Genomic DNA, 18,111 nt, shown 5'->3' with positions numbered 1-18,111 from the left:
TGAAGAAGTATAACTTAAGATAATACCAAGATGAAGAAGTATAACTTAAGATAATACCAAGATGAAGTATATCGTAAGATGACACCAAGATGAAGAAGTATAACTTAAGATAATACTAAGATGAAGTATATCGTAAGATGACACCAAGATGAAGAAGTATAACTTAAGATAATACCAAGATGAAGTATATCGTAAGATGACACCAAGTTGAAGAAGTATATCGTAAGATGACACCAAGATGAAGAAGTATAACTTAAGATAATACCAAGATGAAGTATATCGTAAGATGACACCAAGTTGAAGAAGTATATCGTAAGATGACACCAAGATGAAGAAGTATAACTTAAGATAATACCAAGATGAAGTATATCGTAAGATGACACCAAGTTGAAGAAGTATATCGTAAGATGACACCAAGATGAAGAAGTATAACTTAAGATAATACCAAGATGAAGTATATCGTAAGATGACACCAAGTTGAAGAAGTATATCGTAAGATGACACCAAGATGAAGAAGTATAACTTAAGATAATACCAAGATGAAGTATATCGTAAGATGACACCAAGTTGAAGAAGTATATCGTAAGATGACACCAAGATGAAGAAGTATAACTTAAGATAATACCAAGATGAAGTATATCGTAAGATGACACCAAGTTGAAGAAGTATATCGTAAGATGACACCAAGATGAAGAAGTATATCGTAAGATGATACCAAGATGAAGTATATCGTAAGATGACACCAAGTTGAAGAAGTATATCGTAAGATGATACCAAGATGAAGTATATCGTAAGATGACACCAAGATGAAGAAGTATATCGTAAGATAATACCAAGATGAAGTATATCGTAAGATGACACTAAGATGAAGAAGTATATCGTAAGATGACACTAAGATGAAGAAGTATATCGTAAGATGACACTAAGATGAAGAAGTATATCGTAAGATGACACTAAGATGAAGAAGTATATCGTAAGATGACACTAAGATGAAGAAGTATATCGTAAGATGACACTAAGATGAAGAAGTATATCGTAAGAGCCTCATTTAGAACACCAACAATTATTCACGCTTGCAAAGCGATGGCTGAGGTAACTTATTACACTCATCTATAAAACAGCATAAAAATCTTCATTTAGAGGTAAATTTTGTAATATCGTCGACCCAGTTAAACTGCACAACGAAAGGTTTTTCAGTCACCCTGGGTATATATTATTTCCTTATTCTGATAAATAAATGGAAAATATTGCAGAAACAAATGAGGGTATTTATTTAAAAATAGGCTGGATAAAAACTTTTTTTCCAAATACAAGCATACAATGTTAGCTACACCGTAAAGCTTTCTATGAACAGCCTCGTCTGGGTCCAAAGGTTCGTTGATGTTTGAAACCCTTTTGGTTACCTTTTGTAAACATTTTACAAGCTGCAGTGAAATACAATTTAAACTTTAAAAGATCTAACTGAAATACATATATATATATATATATATATATATATATATATATATATATATATATATATATATATATATATATATATATATATATATATATATATATATATATATATATATATATATATATATATATATATATATATATATATATATATATATATATATATATATATATATACGTAACTTGTGTCAGCTAATAAAATCATCTTTATAACATATTTGGCACAATTCTTCCTTCAAAAATCCCTGTATAGAAAATCAAGAGTTTTTATGAGTGATGGAAAATCTTGACGACTTGATCGTGCTGGTTTGGCACCTTGAACACCTTTGGATTAGGAATGCGACGATCGAAGGGGAAACCCATTGGGCGCTTGTCAGGGTACTTCTCACCATGAATACCACAGTAACCATGGTTGCTGCCACGTTCGTTTTCGACTAAGTCTTCATGCACAGCATCGCTTCCGCTGGTAATGATGACGTTTAGCCAGAATTCTAAGCCGTCGTGAGTGCCCTTAGGCAGCAGCAGTCTCTGGGGATGACCACAGGCACGAGTGTCCTTATGAGGCAGCTCAGCGTTGTTGGCCACAGCCTCGTCAGTATCGTGGATTAGTTGGGGGAAGGACACCCGATCAACGATGGCCACCGATGACTGGGAAGACTTACGCTTGATTACGTTGTCTCCCGCACGTACTGAAATGCAAATATATATATTATAAAATTATACACCAAACATGGGCAGAGTGCAGTTCTAGAGCCGCATGCGGCTCCCATTTAAAATTAGTCCTTTCTTAAATTTTTTCTTATACGTTTAAAGATAATTTTTTTCATTTATGTTCATGTAAAAATTAATAATTTTGTGCCACAAGAACCTTAGAAAACTTACCTAACCTTATTATAACAAGCGCAATTTATCATAATCCAACTAAATATATTTTACATTAGTTTACAAAAAATTTATGATATAGAGACTCAATGAAACATGTTTTTTTCGTTAGATTCAGAATAATTTTTGCGAAGTTATTTCATACACAAATTTTCGCTTGCCTTATTCGGCAAGAAGAGCGTTGTTATTTCAGCCAAAATCGCAAGTTTTACCTATTCGGCACGACGTATATATACGGGTAATTCACATTATTTTGTCAACAGAAACAGAGCTTATTGAGCTGCAGGAAGATGTGAGTTTAAAGCTTGTACTTAAAAGCTCATCTCTAACTGACTTTTGAAAACAAATCCCAGAAGCAAAGTATCCTAATCTTCAAAAAACTGGCTCCAACTACTCTGTTTTTGGGACAACTTACTGCTGTGAATCTCTCTTGTCTGTAATGAAATTTATCAAGTCAAAATATCGTGCTATTTTCACTAACAGCCACGTCAATGAGCTTTTTTAGAACAGTTTTATCATACTAGCCAAATTTTAAACTATTAATTGCAAAAATGAAGACTCAATCAAAGTCTTCAACGAGAAGAGATAAAAGTTATTCTGCTTTGGTGAGGAGGACTATTTTATAGTTGAGTTTTTTATTATTTGTTAATACAATTTTAAAATAATATTTTCTGTGGCTCTCGAAGATTTAAAAATGTTTGAAAAATATTATATGTGGCTCTTCTTATCGAAGAAGTTGCCCACCCCTGCTGTATACCAATGGTTATCACATGTATTACAGAAATTAAATAATATAATACAGTGGTCCCCCGCTTTTCGTAGTTCCCGGCAATCGTAACATTCGCCAATCATAGAGGTATTTTCGTATAAACATGGACTCGCTTTTCATAGGTTGACTCGCGAGTCGTAGTTCGTCCGGGACGCGTACCCACGGCGTGAGCCAGGGCGGCAGCCAGTCTGGCATTGTTTACCAGTGAGCGAAGGTCCCCTCACGTGCTCCAGCAAAATATTTCATAATATTCCATTTATTTTAGTGCTTGCAAGTACTAAATAAGCTACAATGGCTCCAAAGAAAGCTCCTAGTGCCAAGCCTGTGGTAAAGAAGGTGAGAAATACGATTGAATTTAAGAAAACCATCATTGAACAATATGAAAGTGGTGCAAGTGTGGCCGAACTGTCCAGGATGTATAAGAAACCCTGCACAACCTTATGTTCCATAGTGGCCAAGAAAAATGAAATAAAGGATGCTGTTGTTGCAAAGGGAGTAACTATGCTGACAAAAAATGAGATCACCAGTACTGGAAGAGGTTGAGAAGTTATTATTGGTGTGGATAAATGAGAAACAATTAGCAGGAGATACTCTTATGACTTCGTTTATTTGTGAAAAGGCTAGGCAGTTGCATGAAGATTTGGTAAAGAAATTGCCTGCAAATAGTGGTGAAGTGAGTGAATTTAAGGCCAGCAAAGGCTGGTTTGAGAGATTTAAGAACCGTACTGGCATGCACAGTGTGGTAAGGCATGGTGAGGCTGCCAGTTCGGACCACAAGGCGGCTGAAAAATATGTGCATGAATTCCAGGAGTACATAGAGGCTGAAGGACTGAAACCTGAACAAGTGTTCAATTGTGACGAAACAGGCCTCTTTTGGAAGAAAATGCCAAAGAGGACCTTCATTACACAAGAGGAAAAGGCAATGCCAGGACACAAGCCTATGAAAGACAGGCTGACGCTAATGTTCTGTGCTAATGCTAGTGGGGATTTCAAAGTGAAGCCATTACTAGTGTACCATTCTGAAAATCCCAGAGTGTTCAGGAAAACCAATATTATGAAGAGTAAATTGTGTGTGTTTTGGAAATCTAATAGTAAGGCATGGGTCACGAGGGAAATTTTCGTCGAGTGGTTCAATGAAGTGTTTGGCCCTAGTGTGAAGGAGTATCTCCTGGAAAAGAAATTGGATCTCAAGTGCCTGCTAGTAATGGACAATGCACCTGCTCATCCTCCAAACTTGGATGACCTAATTTTCGAGGAGTTTGGGTTCATCACAGTAAAGTTCTTGCCCCCGGATACCACTCCTCTCCTCCAACCCATGGAACAGCAGGTTATTGCAAACTTTAAAAAACTCTACACAAAAGCAATGTTTCGCAGGTGCTTGACTGTGACCACAGACACTCACTTGACCCTAAGGGAATTTTGGAGAGAACACTTCAGCATCCTCCACTGCATAACCCTTATAGGTATGGCTTGGGAGGGAGTGACTACCAGGACTTTGAACTCTGCCTGGAGAAAATTGTGGCCAGATTGTGTCGACAAGAGGGATTTTGAAGAATTTGGGACTGACCCTAATGAGCCTATGTCTGTTGTAAAATCAATTGTGGCACTGGGGAGTTCCATGGGGTTGGATGTGAGTTTGGAGGATGTGGAAGAATTGGTGGAAGACCACAATGAAGAGCTCATCACTGAGGAGCTGCAAGAGCTTCAGCAGGAAGAGCTCAGAATCTTGCTGCAGAGGAGGAAGAGAGATGGAAGAAGGTGCCTTCTTCAGAAATTAAAAAGATTTTTACTATGTGGGGTAAGATGGAAAGCTTTATGGAGAAACATCACCCTAACAAGGTTGTTGCAAGCCAGGTTGGCAACATGTACAGTGACAAAATCTTGGGCCATTTTAGGGAAGTGTTAAAGAGACGCCAGAAACAGAGCTCTCTCCACAGTTATTTTGTGAGACAGGACTCCAGTGACTCTCAAGGTGGTCCTAGTGGCATTAAGAAACAGAGAAGAGAAGCAACCCCAGAAAAAGCAAATGGTACCTGAGGTGTTGATGGAAGGGGATTCCCCTTCCAAACTATAAACAACCCACTCTCTCTCCTCCTCCAGTCTCTCATACACTAAGAAGAATCTCCAATAAAGGTAAGTGTTATGCTGTTAATGTTGCATTCATCATTTCCCATTGTATTGTTTATGTACTACATGCATATTTCATGTTAAATTTTTTTTTGTTTTAATACTTCTGGGTGTCAGGAACGGATTAATTGTATTTACATTATTTCTTATGGGGAAAATTGATTCGTAAATCGTAAATTTCGTTTATAGTAACGGCTCCAGGAACGGATTAATTACGAACAACGAGGGACCACTGTATATAATATTCGGCTAGTTATCTCAAAAGTACAGGCTAACTCACTAGTATACTACCATATAGCCTAGAGTTCAAACACTTCCTGCATTCTCCAGAATATTGCAGCTGTTTCTTCTCTGGATAAAACAGTCTCTGGACAAGAAAGCTGGTGGCGATTTTGTCACATGTTAAAAAATAATTTGAGCGTGTACTTGTTCCATGCTCCGAGACCTCCGACTCTGTTAGGAAGAACCTTTAGCATGGTGACAGGTTCCTATATTTGAGTGCAAATGGTTATATAATGTAGCAAAACTTACCTTCGGCCCAGAAGGTGTCGAGTAAGATGGCTCCCCAGCGATGCTCGTTAATGTGAAGGACGATGTTATTCTCATCACGCTTTGGGGATATGTAGATGCGAATAGTGACTCTGTCGTCGCGTTCTGCGTTAGCATGAATCTTGAAGGTGAATGGTTTGTGGTTCAGGCGTGATACGTGTGTTTTGACAGAAACCTCATTGACGTGCTCTGATGTGTCTAGAGCATTAATCAGGTCGAACTCAAAATCTTCAAAATAGGTGGAGAGTTCAGTGACCTCGACGTCAGTGATTTTTACATTACTGTAGAGGAAATCACTCTTGGTATAAGGTGGCAACCTGTCTTTGTGTTCCTTGAAGAGTCCATCTATATATTTGTGGAGTCTGAAGAAGGCAGGGTCACGGGTGGCCGTCTCGAAGTGTTCCATGACTCCTGGAGGCATATCATACTTTAGCTTAGGATCAGCCTGCGCACCCAAGATGCGGTGAGCCTGGTTATGTAGAGAGCCATAGTAACCATTATTGGGGCTATAGGTGGAAGACTCGATGAGATCTCCCAAAATGTCAATGCCATGTTCATTACTAATGTTAGTATGGGTGTCGTCGGAATTAATAACGTAACCGAGAGCAATGGTACTACGAATTCGACTTTCTAATTCTTTCATGTCACGAATTCGGGCCACACCTTCTACATCATCAAATTTCTTGTTGTCTGGACGAGTGGGGAACACTCCGCCATATTTATAAGTAGTGTGAGGAGCAAAACCGTTTTCAATGATGCAGTCCCAACAGAGTTCCTCAACTCTAGACAGATGATTAGAAAGACGCTCGGCGTCGTATCTGGCATTCAACTGATGGTGAACCCAGAAGAATAGCTCTCCCTTCCTGTCAATCTTATCCCTTTTCCACCAGAAGGGAAAGTCCAAATGCCAGTGAACGTGGTAAGAATTTAGGCCAACGTCCTCACCGAAGTAGGCCACACGCTGCTCTGGGTTCTTCTTATTACCTGTAAAGTTCATTTTGAAGTTACCTGGAATCTGCTTCATCATAGCAGCATAGGCTTTGCTGATGACCTCTGAGTTTGTGAACATATGGGGGGTGACCTCGTAGAGTGGTGGTAAGACGACATCTTGTGTTAGGTCAGAGTGAGTCACTGCTGCATAAAGAGCGTAAACAAATTCCCCTTCATTCATGCGCTCACGGAAGTAAGCAGCGTTGTTCTTGAAGGTCTCAAAATCTTTTGAATTCAACAAGACATCGACAAGCCACAGAGCTTCTTCACGCTGACGATCATTGAAGAGGGAGAACCAGTGATGCTTCTTGAGTAAGGTGTGATCCTCCAACTTTTCCATCAGATGTTTTACGGCTGCACCTCCATCTGTGGTTTGATCAGTGTGGTCTTTTGGGTTCCATGATTGTGCTGCCTCCTTAAGGTCGGTGAAAGTCGACATGATAGGGCTGGTGATCCTATAAAGTAGACGATTGATGGCCTGTTGCTTGTGAGCCACGTCAGAGCGGGCGGCCACAGTGGCCACCAAGAATGCTGCTACAACCACCGTCCACTGCATGTTTGCTGGTGTTGTGATGATCAGCCTCTGAGTCTCCCTTATATACTAAACAGCATATCTTAATTATTTTCGTTTTTTCAGTAGAGCTCCCTGTGGTGGTCTTGCATTTTCTTTATCTCTTTTTTTCTTTTCCTAAGCAGTGCACGAAGTTTTTAAAGTTATAATATTACTTTTTAGAAAACTTTATGAATTACGACTTAATTTATTTTTGAGCATAAATTACACACGACGTAAACTGAATCAAGTGTTTCTGTTTTTGTTACACAGTTATTAACAGTGTTTCTTCTAATTTAATACCATTAACTAGAATCACCTTTATTTTTTAAAAGAATATTTTAGAATTTAAAGGGAATTTTTGATGTCTATGTTACCAGACTCAGCACTGATTAATTCTTTAACATTTAGTCAGTCTGTACAACATTTAAATCTTCTCTTTATATAATTTTTTTATTCATAAAAGAACTCCATTTTTGAATTGTTATTCATCATACTCAAAATGTGTTGTTATAAGATGCGAACATTATTACACTAATTAAAAATCTTTACATCTGAAGTTTTCACAAGTTTCTTTTAATTTAATAGAAATAAAAAGTATTTTTCCTAAAAATAATTGTATCAACACATCTATATTGGAATTATATTCGACACAGCCCATTGTGTCCTTGATGTACGTAGCTCATAATACTCGTTTCATGTTGGGATTAGTTGTAGTGATTTATTTCAGGCCAAGTACAGCTTGCGAACAGGCAGTCGACGTCGTCAGAATCGGGTTTCATCTTTATAGGTCGCATCTTTGCGGCTAGGGAGGCCTAAATGATTATAAAAACAGTAATTTTTAAAGGAGTGGACCGGTACGCCAGCTGAAAGCCTCGGTCAGATGACCAAAAACTCTAGTGTCGGGTCATCATGTAACTAAGACCCGCGTCAGGAAACACTTGTCCTGTTTCCTGATAAACCTTACCTAACCTATGTCATATTCTTTCAGTGTACCCACACTCACGTTCCCTCTGTGACGTCACACGCAAATAGAGTTATTACACCACAATCACGCTTCTCTGAAGCTTTCCCAAAGTATGCGTGTACGAAGTCAACAGTTTGCTTGTCTCTCAGTGTGTCCACTACCAAGTTATAATGGTCTTGCAGATGCGACAGGCGGGAGCAATGGTTTTAAAACATTGATAGTCTGGATAGTATAAATGTAATAGTTTTCGTGTGTTTAACAATTTTAACAGTACTTTTTAAGCGATTCTGATAACGTTTAACCTCGATGCTATCGTTTCATTATATATTTTTTCAACCGCTTTACTGCCACCTTTACCAAGTGGAGACTTATCAGTACGATTTTTAAAGTTAATTTGATGAGGCATGTGTCTAGCCACTGTTTCCATGGGATATTTCTTTAGGCAATTCATAATATTTTTTGTAGCTGTTTTGTTGAATATGGAGTTCCATTTGTCAGGATCAGGGGCAGAGTGTATTACCCAAGTTCTGGTATAAAGACACAATATTCGGAACGGACTTCTACTGGGACTACTTTGATCTCAGGTTGTGTGTCATAAACTTAATAAAGAGTAACGTGGTCCCCACGTCAGTGGCATTGCGTCTTCACATCCATTAACATATCACTAGTGTTTTCGAAGTCAAGGAAAGATAAGGTTGGGCAAAAATGCTGACTTATTTGTACGACTCACTTGACATGAGTTCCAACTCCACTCGTATAGTGTTTTGTTTACACTTGTGATATTACGATTTCTTGAGTCATGCTGATTTTGTTGTTACACTCTTGTCAATTTTTTCCTACCTCTGATTAATGGCTCATTGAATACCGAATCGAATCTTACTGATTCCTCAGCATTTCCTTCATCAAATTTCATCTTCTTGAACTTTATACAGAGGAATATCAACAGGGACGTTAATTCCAAAGAGAAAGCGGTAAATATAAATCCGTTTATCTCTGTAGGAGAGATACTGAGGAAAGAGAAGTTGCTGTTAACTCACCATGGGAATGAACGTATATTGTTAAGCCGGCGTGGATCATTTCTTAAGGCTGAAATACCAGCACTGTGACATCCTCACTTTGATATTAGCACTGAGACATCCTCACTGTAACATCAGCACTGTGACACCACCGTAATATCACTACTGTGATAATACAGTGGTGTCACAGTGACATGTGACATCACTGTGACATTGGCATTGACAGCGTTGTGACATCAGTGCTGAGACATCCTAGCTATGACATCAGTAATGTGACATCCTCTCTGTGACACCACTCTAATATCACCACTGTGACAGTATTGTGATATTAGCTTTGTGACATCACTGACATCAGCATTGACAGTGCTGTGACAGCAGCATTATGACATCGGAATTGTGACATGAGCACTGTAGCATCAGCATTGTGATATCAGCATTACATCACTGTGACATCAGTTCGTTACATCAACATAGTGACATCAGCATCGTGACATCAGCACTGTGACATAAACACTGTAACATAAGCACTGTTACATCAGCACTGTGACATCAACACTGTAACATAAGCACTGTGACATCAGCACTGTGGCATCAACACTGTGACATCAACACTGTAACATAAGCACTGTTACATCAGCACTGTGACATCAACACTGTGACATCAGCACTGTGACATCAACATTGTGACATCAACACTGTGACATCAACATTGTGACATCAACACTGTGACATCAGCACTGTGACATCAACACTGTGACATCAACACTGTAACATAAGCACTGTGACATCAGCACTGTTACATCAACACTGTGACATCAGCACTGTGACATCAACACTGTGACATCAACACTGTGACATCAACACTGTGACATCAACACTGTGACATCAGCACTGTGACATCCTCCAGAGACTGACCAACAGGTTGAGCAGGACTTTCTAATGATCATTTTTATTTATACAGTTATAACAGAGTTATATCTGAGTTATTCATGAGAGTAAAATAAGTAATTAGGCGTTAATGTTATTGTCTCTACACATTTCTTAGTTATAAAATGTAATTCAGTTTGTTTTGGGTATTGAGTAATTAAATTATATAATGGTGAATGTCTTATTTTATCGTATAAATCCGATATCAGATGAACAAGGAGGCTTTAGGAAGGGTAGGGGGTGTGTAGACCAAGTGTTTACAGTGAAACACAGGAGAACAGTTGTTAGATAAGGGTAAAGAGGTTTTTGTGGCATTTATGGATTTGGAAAAAGCGTATGAAGGGTGGATAGGGGAGCAATGTGGCAGATGTTGCAAATGTATGGTATAGGAGGTAGGTTACTGAAAGCAGTGAAGAGTTTTTACGAGGATAGTGAGGCTCAGGTTAGAGTATGTAGGAGAGAGGGAGATTATTTCCCAGTAAAAGTAGGCCTTAGACAAGGATGTGTGATGTCACCGTGGTTGTTCAATATGTTTATAGATGGGGTTGTAAGAGAAGTGAATGCTCGGATGTTGGCAAGAGGTGTGGGGTTAAAAGATTAAGAATTTAGCACCAAATGGGAGTTGTTACAGTTGCTCTTTGCTGATGACACTGTGCTGTTGGGAGATTCTGAAGAGAAGCTGCAGAGATTAGTTTATGAGTTTAGTAGTGTATGTAAAAGAAGATTAAAAGTGAATGTAGGAAAGAGTAAGGTGAGGAAGATAAAAAAAAACACGTAAAGAAAGAATGGATATCAGACTGGAGGGAGAGAGTATGAAGGTGAATGTATTCAGATATTTGGGAGTGGACGTGTCAGCAGATGGGTCTATGAAAGATGAGGTGAATCATAGAACTGTCGAGGGGAAAAAGGTGAGTGGTGCACTGAGAAGTCTGTGGAAACAAAGAACTTTGTCCATGGACTCAAAGAGGAGAATGTATGAGAGAATAGTTATACCAACGCTCTTATATGGGCGTGAAGCATAGGTGGTGAATGTTGCAACAAGGAGAAGGCTGGAGGCAGTGGAGATGTCGAGTCTGAGGGCAATGTGTGGTGTGAATGTAATGCAGCGAATTCGTAGTTTGGAAATTGCGATGAGGTGTGGAGTTACTAAAAGTATTATCCAGAGGGCTGAGGAGGGGCTGTTGAGGTGGTTTGGATATTCTATTTCTGGAACGAAATAGAATGACTTGGAGAACGTATACATCTGTAGTGGAAGGAAGGTGGGGTAGGGGTAGGCTTAGGAAAGGTTGGAGGGAGGGATAAAGGAGGTTTTGTGTGCGAGGGGCTGGGACTTCCAGCAAGCATGCATGAGCGTGTTAAATAGGAGCAAATGGAGGCAAATGGTTTTATGGACTTGGCGTGCTGCTGGAGTGTGAGCTAGGAAACATTTATGAAGGGATTCAGGGAAACTGGCAGGCCAAACTTGAATTCTGAAGATGGGAATTACAATGCCTGCACTCTGAAAGAGGGGTGTTAATGTTGCAGTTTTATAACCGTAGTGCAAGCATGCCTCTGGCAAGACAGTGATGGAGTGAATGATGATGAAAGTTTTTCTTTTTCGGGCCACCCTGCCTTGGTGGGCTGATGTGTTAATAAAAAAAAAAACGTCATTACGGCGGATAGGCGGGGACGTGGGCCAGTGATATTGGTACTGAGGAAGACAAGCCAGTGTTTTTTTAATCATTCTTTCAGAACTGAGAAAATCATGCTGCAGTGTTCTTCCATTTTTTGTTATTATGTCTCTAGCTTGGACCTCCTTCCCGGGGCTTGATCAGCCCTATATAATTATAATTGCAGCCATCGCTGCAATTATAATAATATAGACTAAGAGCTAAGCCCGGAGGACATCGTGGCAGAAGAATATGATGTTAGCAGAGCAAATTATTCCTGATTTTGTAATTGTTGTGGATTGAAGGAGCCTGGAAGACAGAGTTACAGAGGATCAAGTTGATTTTGGAGAGGTAGCCAAGGCTGTTCATGAGGCTCTGAGAGAAGGTGGTCAGAGAAAGTGGACTGATGTTGTGTTTAACAACTATCAGGAAATGTCGGTCAAGAAGAGTAAATGTGCAGTGAGAAGAAGAAATGATTCTGGTCATCATGACTTACAGGCTACAACAGCCTCGCAAGTGGACAGTGTAGGAGGCTTTTTTGAACAGTGTGACAGACGACTCTGGTCTAATAATCCTCACTGTCAGTGAATGATCTCATTCATTTCTGATCTCTTGCTCCACTACAACCAAGAGATGTAGATCGTTGGACGTCTTTCCAAACGGCTCTCAGAAACTGCATCACATATTTCCTAGAAGACGAGTACCCCAAAACAACATAATCTTCAATTTACATTTACCTACCACCTTCAAACGGGAAGGTAGAAGAAAAACACAGAGAATAATTAATACTCAGAGAGTTGACAATAACAGAAACTGTTTTTGTAAGTTTCATAAGAAAGCAGGTTATACGAGGGCCACCGTTACCTCCATCACTATCAAAGATATTACTTGATATAAAAGAGTTCACGCATCCCCAGAGGAGAATGCAGACACCTTCACCTTCCATTGTAATAACTGTAAGAGAATACGCGTGGGTGAGACGTCTAGGGGTTTATCCACAAGCATATACGAACACGTATGCTTGTGACGCTCAGCAGGTTCGTCCTAACTTTTCCTGCTTTTGCCACCATTTTCAACTCGTTTATCTTGTTACTAGCTCCTACACGTATTTGTATAATACATGCTAAGAAACTTGTATCATACACGTTAAAGAACTAAGTATATGGTATACCTCGTGGCATGTCCACAATATCTGCTGCAGCCCTCTACACATAACTGCTTATAGGAGTCTGGGCTACCCTTCCCTTGGATGAAACTCAAATACATCTCATTTCTCAGACATTGTATAACCTCTACGGCAGTGGTTCCCAAATTGGGGGTAAATTACCCCCTGGGGGTAATTTAACCATTTTTGGGGGTAATGGAGGGGTGACAGAAAAAAATTATGAATTCTGAAAATCAAGAAAACAATGCGGTACCCGGTATGAGGATTATTGTTAACTTTGTCTTAGTATATAAAGTTGTAAAGTAAACCTATTATAAGTAAGTAATAAAATTAAACCAAATAACAATAAACATCAAAAACTAATATACAGTATTAGAAAAGAAGAAATATATAGCTAAGTGTGTGGAAACCCAAAAGTATTTTGACAAGTATGCTTCAGGACAAAAGTCACTCAGTAGCCCAGATCGACCTGTCCAGTATGCGTCACTCACTTCCTGAGGCTGCCTCTATTTCACACTGTCAGTTTATCTGTGAGCATCAGCCGAGGTAGACATAAGCTGGTATGTATGTGCACTGCCCTGTGCAGTATATAGTTAGTATTTACCCACTGTTACTGTGAATTTGTAGCTATTATTAATTTTATATATAATGTATGTGTGGTTCTTACGTTTTCAATGGTTTTGCTAGGATTAGCAGAGTATGCGAGGCTGTATACGTTCACGTTTAGCCATATATATCAATAATAACAACATTTTGTGAAAGGGGTAACATGCTTTATGTGGCATGTTAAATTGGGTAACAAGCTGAAAAAGTTTGGGAACCACTGCTCTACGGGTTATGCTCTTCCCCATGATAAAGTAATTTAATATGTAGATTATATTACACTAGAGTACGTGTAGGAGGTGGGGGTTGTAGGCATATGTTGTGTTGTTATGTTGTGACTCACTGCACAACCATTCACTATGTGAGGTTGATAAGCGCTACAAATATTACTGGAAATATGGTGGTCATATTAGGAGAAAAAGATGAAGAATATAAAATATACAGGATGCTTCCCCACCTCCTCTACACTCACACACACAGAGTGGACCTAACAGTGACTAGCGAAGAGGTGAAACAAGTAGCTGTGACACAACCCCTGCAATCACATATTGGTGAGCACCCCCCCCACACCCCCCCCCACACACACCCCCACACCCCCCCCCCCCCCACACACACACACCACACACACACACCACACACACCACACACACCACACCCCCCCACACACACACACCACACCACACCCCCCCACACACACACCACACCACACCCCCCCAAAAACACACACCCCACCACACCCCCCCACACACACACACCACACCCCCCCCCACACACACACACACCACACACACACACCACACACACCACACACACCACACCCCCCCCCCACACACACACCACACCACACCCCCCCACACACACACACCACACACACACACCACACACACCACACACACCACACCCCCCCCCCCACACACACACACCACACCACACCCCCCCACACACACACACCACACCACACCCCCACACACACACACCACACACCCTCACACCCCCCCCACCCCCACCCCACACCCCCCCCCACACACCCACACACACACACCACTATATTTTAGAAAGTATGATGATAGAAGATCTTATAAGTAAGGAAAACGAAAGTAAACAATTTCAAGATGTATGTGTAATTGCTGGTAGTAATTTCGATAATAGACAAATCGACACATACGCACTTTAAAGAGAGATTTATTAAGACAACGTTTCGCGCACCAGGAGCTTTGTCAAGCCATTACATAAATTACATAGACTCAGTGAATATATGTATAAGGAAAAGGGTGTGGTACAGTAACAGTGGTAGTAGCAATAGTAATAGTAGTAGTAGTAGTAATATCAGACCCGTAATGGTCATACAGCAGCAGTAGTAATAGTAGAGGTGTCTAAGAGATTATTTTATTTACCAAATGTTATTACAATGTGCTGTTACTCTATTCTATATAATTGTTACAAAGTGGGAATAACAGCTAGCTGTTTTGTGATGTCATATTCTATCACACACAATAGTTTTCATACATTGTTTTAAGACGAGGTATGATAAAGCTCATGGAGCAGGGAGAGAGAGGACCTAGTAGCGACCATTGAAGAGGCGGGGCCAGGAGCTTAGTCTCGACCCCTGCAACCACAATTAGGTGAGTACATAGTATTGAAACCTATTAGCCTGAACTGGGCGGCTTCTGTAAGACAATGGGGACCGAAACGTCACGGTAATGTGCCTTTTTATACTTTACACTCACCATTTTTTATGTCAAAACAAAAGATAACTTTTTGCCTTGAGAGATGTATCTCTTGGTTTATATACTCCTGGAGATGCTTGTCTCAATGTAAACACCGAGTGATCCACTTCTCAGTGTATGGATACACCTAGTGATGCTTCTCTCAGAAGCATCACTCAGTATATACATACACTGAGAATACATGTTCGGTGTATACATACATGAATCTCTGTGCGTACACATCTAGGAGTATGTGGACATAATTTCCTATGATCCTATATTAGGGATTCGATAAACCTAATTATTGGTTTTTGGGCAGTCAGGCTTCAAGCCTGACCATCCGAATGCAACTTGAGTAACAGAGACTTCAAGCTCATCCCCTCCCTCGTTACGAAACCAGATCATGTTAGCGATAAATGTGTTTGTTCAGAGAGAGAGAGAGAGAGAGAGAGAGAGAGAGAGAGAGAGAGAGAGAGAGAGAGAGAGAGAGAGAGAGAGAGAGAGAGAGAGAGAGAGAGAGAGAGAGAAAGAGAGAGACAGAGGGGGAGAGAGAGAGAGAGAGAGAGAGAGAGAGAGAGAGAGAGAGAGAGAGAGAGAGAGAGAGAGAGAGAGAGAGAGAGAGAGAGAGAGACAGAGACAGAGAGAGAGAGACAGAGAGAGAGAGAGAGAGAGAGAGAGAGAGAGAGAGAGAGAGAATGAGAGATTGAGTTGTTAATTTATTCATTATGAAAAAAATCGCCTAGTTTATGTCTTCATTATGTGATGATTCGTTCACTGGGTCTTCAAGACCATCTTAAAAGTTGTCGGTGCTTAAACATAAGTGTCGAGAGTAGTGTTCTTCACACGACGGGTCGCGACCCAGTACTACATCGCCAGGTACTTTTAAGTGGGTCTTAGGTAAAAAAAAAAAAAAGTATATAATACGAGCGTCCTGATAATGTCTTCCACGGTCATTCTATCTTCTACTGTCATCGAGTTCGTTTCCTTTGGCATTTCCTCATACTTCACTTTCCTTAGTCCATGGACTAGTCTTGTTGCAAACTACTGCACTTTTTTATGTAAGATATAAATGAAAAGATATTCTTTTTTTTTTTGGAAACTCCAGGCTAACCTTACAAATCAGTGATATACAGTGTAGTTGGGAAATGCAAATTGGTTCGGGCTAATTGTAAATGAGTTACATATCCCTGAACACCAGGCTTGTGATAAGTTAAATCACCTCATCCTGCCACTTGCACTGACATTCGAAATAGATTTTAGAATAACAGTTGGTAAATGAATGAAGCTATTTGCAAATATGACAGATGAAGGTCCAACAAATACGACTGGGAGAAAGACTGAAGTTATGAGGGATAAAAGTATCAGAAGCAGCAGATAGCGATATCAGTTGGAATCACTGTTTTAATTCGTCTTAAAGCTTTGACTTCCAAGGGTATCATGGATGGCTTTAGTGTGGTTCTGAAAGAAGTGAAAATAATTAATGTCATTAAGGCACCTCAGTGAGCATTCAACTGTTTTAAAATGCTGTACTTAGACATGGGAACTGGTCATATCCTATTATCTCATTACACTGATCTTCGGTGGCTTTTCCTAGACAGATTCTTAAGTTATGGACAGATTCGTTTTTTTTCTGGAAAAACTCTGATTTTAATTATTTTGTAATGACAAATGGATAACGAAACAAAAATATTTAGCAGACTTTATTTATCGCGTTTAAATGAACTATTTTGAAGCTAACAGGGAAAAAAATGATCTGTTCCAACTTTGTAAAAAAATCAATATATTTCATAAATCACTTCTACTGAGGCAACCCAGAGTTTAGGTTGAACGGCCGAGCTACTTCCATGTTCCTAACTCTATTGTAATATACTGAAGAAAACAGCGTAACTAAAGAAAGTTTGAATAAAATCTACGGTATTATACACTTACATCTCTCTGTTGTGTCTCCCAATATTGGTCACTATATTCCATATGAGAAGTTTGAAGATTTGAAGGAAGAACACTGGATAATAGATCTTGTTAAAGATCCCTGAGTCTATTGTAAGATCGGACTAAATACATGACCAAGAAAATTAGCTGTTCCATCTCACACGTGTCAATACATTAATTAAAATACAAGTACACAACACTGATTCTTTCATCATTTTGAACCAGTGTTTCAAAAGACCATGCACTCATAATTAGCAAGAAGAGTGTTTTGTGTTGCTTCCTAATGGGAGATTACATGTGTGCAGTTGGATTTTCCACTCTGACAGCGTTCAAACCCAAAGAGAGAAATCGCATCATCTGTGCGAGGATATGCGTGTATCAGTATCATTGTGTGAACCAGACTGAGAATTATAAGCAACTGGCACCACCACCAATCACAATGAGCAGGCAAACTGCAAACAACAGGAACGACCACCAATCACACTGAGCAGGTAAATTGAATATTTACCAGCGTTACTTGTAGCACATTTAATATAATAAATCTTAAATACACTATCCCTTGACTCTAAAGGGCCAAAAGCTTGTCTATTATTATATTTTAGATTTCGTGACAGGCTTTTTTTTAAGATTAAACATCGCGAGAATGTGACACTACTGTACCGGGTCTTGGAAAGAAAAGTTTGAAGAGCACTACATCACAACTAAAGGTTACTTAAAATATGGGTAGGGTACCCATTGTTAAATCAGTACCATGGTTCATTTGCCAATCACAGGCAAGCCCACCAAAGCTGAAGTAACATGGCTCACTTGCGGTAAGCATTGAC

At 39.7% G+C, this 18,111-nt stretch overlaps 1 protein-coding gene across 1 annotated transcript; it reads right to left on the bottom strand.

Moving 5' to 3' along the window:
- Nucleotides 1-1,247: 1,247 nt before the first annotated feature.
- Nucleotides 1,248-7,360, bottom strand: LOC128693499 (hemocyanin). The gene is made up of 2 exons (XM_053783203.2): nucleotides 5,768-7,360; nucleotides 1,248-2,147 (listed from the first exon to the last, which is right to left on the bottom strand). The coding sequence occupies exons 1-2, from the start codon at nucleotides 7,329-7,331 to the stop codon at nucleotides 1,726-1,728; spliced, it is 1,986 nt and encodes a 661-aa protein (XP_053639178.1). The 5' UTR covers nucleotides 7,332-7,360; the 3' UTR covers nucleotides 1,248-1,725.
- Between the last annotated feature and the right edge of the window lie 10,751 nt (nucleotides 7,361-18,111).

The sequence above is a fragment of the Cherax quadricarinatus genome, chromosome 57 (genome assembly GCF_038502225.1).
Source record: "Cherax quadricarinatus isolate ZL_2023a chromosome 57, ASM3850222v1, whole genome shotgun sequence".
NCBI lineage: Eukaryota > Metazoa > Arthropoda > Malacostraca > Decapoda > Parastacidae > Cherax > Cherax quadricarinatus.
The sequence above is the reverse complement of the archived record's forward strand: the minus strand, read 5'-3'. Positions and strand labels throughout refer to the sequence as shown.

Coding starts and splice junctions, on each gene's coding strand:
- LOC128693499 (XM_053783203.2), bottom strand. CDS start 7,331: ATGCAGTGGACGGTGGTTGTAGCAGCATTCTTGGTGGCCACTGTGGCC. Junction 2,148..5,767: donor CGACACCTTCTGGGCCGAAG/GTAAGTTTTGCT, acceptor TTTGCATTTCAG/TACGTGCGGGAGACAACGTA.